General features: G+C 37.8%; 1 protein-coding gene across 1 annotated transcript; it reads left to right on the forward strand.

Moving 5' to 3' along the window:
- The first annotated feature begins 577 nt into the window (after window positions 1–577).
- On the forward strand, window positions 578–5,047 carry LOC119542775 (gametocyte-specific factor 1-like). The gene is made up of 6 exons (XM_037847432.1): window positions 578–670; window positions 896–1,016; window positions 1,176–1,277; window positions 2,240–2,306; window positions 4,661–4,731; window positions 5,034–5,047. The coding sequence occupies exons 1-6, from the start codon at window positions 578–580 to the stop codon at window positions 5,045–5,047; spliced, it is 468 nt and encodes a 155-aa protein (XP_037703360.1).
- Window positions 5,048–6,459: the final 1,412 nt, after the last annotated feature.

Here is a 6,459-nt window from a genome sequence, read left to right on the forward strand (position 1 = left end):
TTTTAGGTAATTATAAAGTATCCTGGGCTTGAACATGATACTGTTCATTGTTCTACTGATCCTCTCTCCCAAAAGTAACTATGCTGCCCTTACCTGACAATTAACCTCCTTCTCTGACAAAAAGCATAATTTAGGGAGGTTTGGAGAAGGAGTAGAAGGGAGCCATGCTGAACAGCAAAGAAACCAGCTGCCCCTAACTTTGCTTTCTCCAGTTCTCAAGCTTACAGTGTTAAGATTCACCTTACCCTAGTACTGTGATTTTTTTTTTAACCCAAAGAGATCCCTACCCATTTCCTCCTCTATTTGGGGGGTCCAAAGACTCTACTTAACCTATGAAACTAAAAATATGTACAAATGTTAATTTTTGGTCTTCTGAGGCATAAAAGCAGTGAATTTCCCAATTGTCTAACTAGATATTGCTTTAGCTACCTGAAACTTTCATAGATAAGACTTGAGATATCTGTATCTTTCATAACACTTTTCTTTTGAGAATAGAATATAGGCCTATATCAAGACTACTTGATCTTAAATGTCAGTGTTTTCTTTACCAATCTGTAGTTCATACTGTTCAGGCTTCATGGAGTCAGAAGCCTTAGAAACATGTCCTTATGACCCAAATCACAGGATGCCAGCCAGCAGGTTACAGTACCACCTGGCATCATGCAAAAAGGTGAGTTTTCTTAATAAGAACTGTAAATCATTGCAGAAAGAAAATAAGCTCAGGCTGTAAAAAGTTAAAGATCTTTTTTTAAAAAGAGAAAGCTTCTGACCATCTGACCATATACAGTGCCTGGAAATTCTTAATGTTGAAACATGGTATCTCTTCAGCATTTCCAGAAAGGGGGGCTATTAGGAAACACCTAATAGCTATTCAACAAGTACTTTTTTCTTCTAGAAAAATCCAAAGATAGCTAAAAAGATGGCTAACTGCAAATATAATGCTTGTCATGTTGTCCCAATTAAAAGGCTCAAGGAACATGAGGCTACTTGTGTCAACAGAACTGCTACAGAAGATGGTAAGATTTTTATTTTGGTAGATAAATTGTATCAAATTCTGTCTCCCCCATCCCATCCCCAAATTTCCTAGTTATGGAAGTCTTGGCCAATTGAGAGGGATAATGAACAAAAGGAAGTTTCTACTCTGCCTCTATAACTTCTGGTCTGCTTTATTTCAGAGCCATTTAAGCTTCTAAATGTTACTGCTCCAAGCTTGGAATCAAATGAAAAACTTTCTAATGCTGCTAATCAGATTCCTGATCCTGATGTCTGGAACATAGGTAAGCTAGGATGAAACATTGAACAGCCATAAGTGGAAGTTTGGGCCCTAAGTCTTTCATATCTAATAAGTACTACAGCCCTGAAAAATTAAGTCATAATGCTTGTCCCACAGTATCCTTCACCAGAACAATCAAAATGGAAAATCTGAGAATTTCACCTGTCTCTGGAGAGGCAGTCCAGTATAAAGGAGCCTAACAAATCTAAGTTTACCTACAACAGTTAAAAGATTCTTCTCCTCTTACCAATACCCAGTCACTTTTCTATTCATAGAAAATATTACGGACATAAACTGAAACTTGGAAGTTGAGAAGCTGGGATTTCTTTTCTCAAGTGATATCCTTTCTTCCAAGATGCAGCAGGTTATAATGGAGACCTCACTAGCTCTCCATAAGATCTAGGTTTAACTATCTGCTCTGACCTTAAGGAAAGTTACTTCTCAAACACATCCTCCTCATTTATAAAAGGAATAATACCTACCTCATAAGGTTGTTTAATATTAAATAAAAATGCATTGTGTGTTAGGGCAATACTAGCTCCTATTGCTCCTATAACAGATAAACTCCAAATTTTCAGTGGCTTAACACAACATAACTTTTCTTGCTCACAGTCCCAGTGCAAGCATTCAGTGGGTGGTGGTGATCTAAGGACATAGACTTTTCATCTTGCGGCTCTGTGACCTTCTACACTTGGCTTCCAAAGCTGCCACAAAGAAAGAATGGAGAAGGCACAACTTCCTCTTAACCACCTTAGTCTGGAAGACAATACCATCCACACATTCCATTAGCAAGAACTAGTCACATGACCATACCTAAATGTAAAGGAGTTGGGAATGTAGTTCCTGCAAAACATCCAGTTCCCAGCAACAAAAACTATGGAAAGGGAATTCAAATCTCTACCAGCTAAACTTCTCTGCAACAATATAAAAATGCTTAGTGTTTGTTTCTTCTTTTCTTCTTTCTAGATAATACACATCATTCTCCTTCATTTGTTCTTAAGACTTTTGCTCCAAAAATGCTGATTTGTGAAAGGTAAGATAACAGTTACTGGAATAGAGAGCACGACACCAAAATTGGCTTTCCTTAATGTTGGACTCTTAACGTGAGATGGCCACTAGGTCATAGGCATCGCCGATGCCTAAGCTTCAGCTAGGAACCTAAAAGAGCTGTGGTCTGTTGGTGCGGAAGTAGAATGGTGTAGCCTACCAGGAGGACAGTGTGGTGGTTCCACAAGAAGTTAAGCATGTGGGTGCCGTAAGGTCATGCAACATCATTATGGGGTATATACTTGGAAGATCTGAGAGCAGGGGCACAAATGGGTATTTGCATACTGTTTATGGCAATAGTATTCATGATTTACAATGAGTGGAGGTGGCCTAAGAGTACGTTAACTGGAACAGAATGGTGAACTATGGTATATGCATACAATAGAATACTGAGCTTATTGTAATGGTCCCTAGATTGTAAGCGTTTATAGCAGTCACATCTATTCCTGAGTTATAATGGTTATCTCCAAATTCTGAGATGCTGACTCTTTGTATATAACCTGGTCAGTCTTTGGAACTTTGGGTATCTGAGTGACACCTGAAACTCAGAGCTAGAGCTCAGCAGCTAGAATGTCAGTACTACCTCATACAGCAACTGTTTAAAAAAGCTGAAAAAGAGTGCAGACTTCAATTAGAGATATGAATGAAGTGGATCTTGTTAGGACTAAGGCAAATCATGCCAGAAGGTAAAGGACTATGTTTTAAAACTTCAACTTTTGTGTGAAACCATAGGAAGAGATGTTTATTTGGTGCAGGATCTATATTTTCTGCAGCACACTAAATAATTTAACTTGGATGGTCAGTTTATTCAAACCCCATAATTACATGGAACTATGAATAGGAAATGAGATCTGATAGGTTTGTACAGGTTAGTGCGAAATCCCAGTACATCCCAAAGTAATTTGGACAGAGAATAAAAATATATTTGCAGGGCCCCCCTGAGGAACTGGGGGAAAATGTGGAAATGTTGGACTTCCCCACCTGGGTTATTACTGATATTATCACAAACACTGAGGACTAAGAATTTAGTAGGCCAGGCCCTCAATCTTAGGGTTACCCGTATGAAGCTTGTTACTGCAAAAGAGAGGCTTAGCCTACTTATAATTGTGCCTACAAGTCTCCCCCAGAGAACCTCTTTGTTGCTCAGATGCAACTGTCTCTCTCTAGCTAAGCCCATTCATCAGGTGAACTCACTGCCCTCCCCACTACATGGGACATGACTCCCACAGGTGTAAATCTCCCTGGCAATGCAGGACATGACTCCCAAGGATGAGCCTGGACCTGGCATCATGGGATTGAGAAAGCTTTCTTGACCAAAAGGGGGAAGCGAAATTAAACAAAATAAAGTTTCAGTGGCTGAGAGGTTTTAAATGGAGTTGAGAGGTCACTCTGGAGGGCATTCTTATGCGCTATATAGATATCCCTTTTTAGTTTTTAGTGTATTGGAATAGCTAGAAGGAAATACCTGAAACTGGAAATGCAACCCAATAGCCTTGATTGTTGAAGACAATTGCATAACTATGTAGCTTACATGGTATGACAATGTCATTGTGAAAACCTCGTGGCTCATGCTCCCTTTATCCAGTATATGGACAGATGAGTAGAAAAATGGGGACAAAAACTAAACGAAAAAATAGGGTGAGATGGGGAGATGGAATGCTTTAGGTGTTCTTTTTTACTTTTATTTTTATTCTTATTTTTATTCTTTTTGGAGTACGGAAAATGTTCAAAAATTGGGGTGATGAATGCACAACTATATGATGGTGCTGTGAACAGCTGATTGTACACTGCGGATGACTGCATGGTATGTGAATATATCTCAATAAAACGGAATTTAAAATTCAAAAAAAAATGAGCTGTGGTCATGGGCTATAAGTACTTCCGTCCCTTCTCAATGGCTCCATTTGGGACTATTATCCATCAAGAATTTGAATAACACAGTGTCCTCAATTCTGTATAAGATTTTCAAAAACAAAAGATCAATTCCTAAAACTGTGAAGGAGAAAGAATGAGCATACTATAAATGAACTGGGTCAGGATCCCCAAACAAACAAGCCTCTAGGCACACATCTAAATCTCCCAACTATTCAAAGGACTACACAGCATTTCAAGAGTGAGAGGAGCAATTAATAGTTACCCACCATGTACTACAGGGGGAAGGGAAAGTATAAAGAAACCATACAAAACAGAAGCCAGCAAAAAAATCACTGATTTTTATTCTGACATTTGTAATATCAACTATTTTTACAAAGTAAGTTTAATCTCCTGGAATTGGTTTCTAGACTAATTTTCTAATCCTTGTTTCCAACTAACTTTCCTTTTTATGGTCATCTCTTACAGTGACTCAAGAGACCTAAAGAAAGAGACTACAGATGATAAACATCCTAACAATGATAAGTCCTGGAGAAAAGGTAGAATAACACTTTCTTAACTAATATCAGTATATTGATATGGTTTTAACTAATCACTAATGGCATATTCTAAACTTTCAGAGATTCTTAAACTGTTATCTTCTTTTAAAGAAATTATCTAATCTAAGTCCTCCTCCCCACAAAACAGAATGCAGGAAATGTCCTGGGGGCTTTAAATTAGATGTTGGAGGAAGGGCCATTGAGGACTCTAAAATGCTATTAAGGCACATCCAGTTTAGGTCTTCAATAAAAACACTCACTATCAAAATGACACCACCTCAATATTCTCTTTCCATCTATAGATCAGAAAAACTGACGAGAAGTTGTGGATTGAAGAGCCAGCAGACAGAAGATTTATTTTTAAGTATTTTTCAACCTTGGGGAAATCTTAACTGTCAAATTTTAGGTAACAACTCTTGTCACTGTTGGCATCTTAACATGTTCTTGTTTATTTAAATAAATAATATTTTTCTGTTGACAAGCTTCATTTGTTTGTTTGTGTTTTTAATTCTTCCTTGTTTTCATATTCTCGTTTGTCAACCAAAAGGCTAGAAGGCTTATTTGCCTATTAGTAGGGGAAATATACTTAGCCTGTGGACTATAATGCTATTCCTTACCTCGGTTCTTCATCCTCCAGGTTTTTCTCCTACCTCCAAGTCATTGACTATATGACATCAAATTACCCTTCTTCAATCACTTCTAAACAGCTCTTCCATACCTGAATGATGGCATTTTTATGACAAGGTGGGTTGAGAACATGGCTCCAAATCTACCTTCCTAACTGTAAAAGTCAGGTTACTGCCTTCTTAAATATGCCTTACTCTTTTTCATCCTGTTTATTTTAAAATGTCACTCCTTGCCTTTCAACCATTTGAATCCCACTTCTAGTCCAAGTCTTAATCCTCACATTATTTAAACCTTCCCTGCCTTCTTTAGTGATTTCTAATGTGGCAGTTGACTCTAGCATACTCTTCTCCAACTCCAACCTTACCACAGACCTTCATGAGGGAAGTCAGAATCATGTGCTGCTTTGTATTGTTTAAACAAATTAGCCTGGTTCTGTGCATCTAACAGATATTCAAATACTTGGTGCTTAAACTGAACTAAGACACAATCTATGACAGCCAAAAGTATTGGTCCCAAAACACTTCCTTTTTAAGCTATAATTTTTTATTGCAACTAGCTAATCCCTTTATAATATAGACTTTGGTTTTTAGTTATTTACTGATTAGCTCGGGTATATTTAGACTTATAGTTAAAAGTAAGTTATATGACATGATTTACATCATTAAATGTCGGATTGCTGTTGCTGCAGAAATACTTATAGGGTCATAGCAGTTTGGGGAGGATAGGGGAGGGTTGGCACAGCAGAGTGTTCAGTGACAGGGAGCATCCAGGATAATGTTGTAGAGTGATGATTAGGCTGCTCTGGAGGCTTTGCAGAAAAGCCAGGGGGACCTCTCCACAGCTCACACACAATTCATTCTCTAAAGCCTGTTAAGATTCATTGGATAGTTTTAAAATTATATAGGAATTAACATGGAATTTTGAATAGGAAGTGAGATCTGGTAGGTTTGTACAGGTTAGTGTGAAATAGCAATACATCCCAAAGTAATTTAGGCAGAGAACAAAAATATATTTGCAGGAAGGCAGAAGGTCATAAAATTCACAAACATATGGAGGCTAAACAACACCCTCTTAGAAAACCAGTGGGTAAAGGAAGAAATT

Source organism: Choloepus didactylus, chromosome 8 (assembly GCF_015220235.1).
Source record: "Choloepus didactylus isolate mChoDid1 chromosome 8, mChoDid1.pri, whole genome shotgun sequence".
In the NCBI taxonomy this organism is placed as follows: Eukaryota; Metazoa; Chordata; class Mammalia; order Pilosa; family Megalonychidae; genus Choloepus; species Choloepus didactylus.

What these genes read in the sequence shown, in the direction of transcription:
- LOC119542775 (XM_037847432.1), top strand. Translation starts at nt 578, where the DNA reads ATGGAGTCAGAAGCCTTAGAAACATGTCCTTATGACCCAAATCACAGG. An exon ending in CAGAACTGCTACAGAAGATG is followed by an intron (nt 1,017 to 1,175) that starts GTAAGATTTTTA and finishes GCTTTATTTCAG; the next exon opens with AGCCATTTAAGCTTCTAAAT. An exon ending in TCCTGATGTCTGGAACATAG is followed by an intron (nt 1,278 to 2,239) that starts GTAAGCTAGGAT and finishes TCTTCTTTCTAG; the next exon opens with ATAATACACATCATTCTCCT.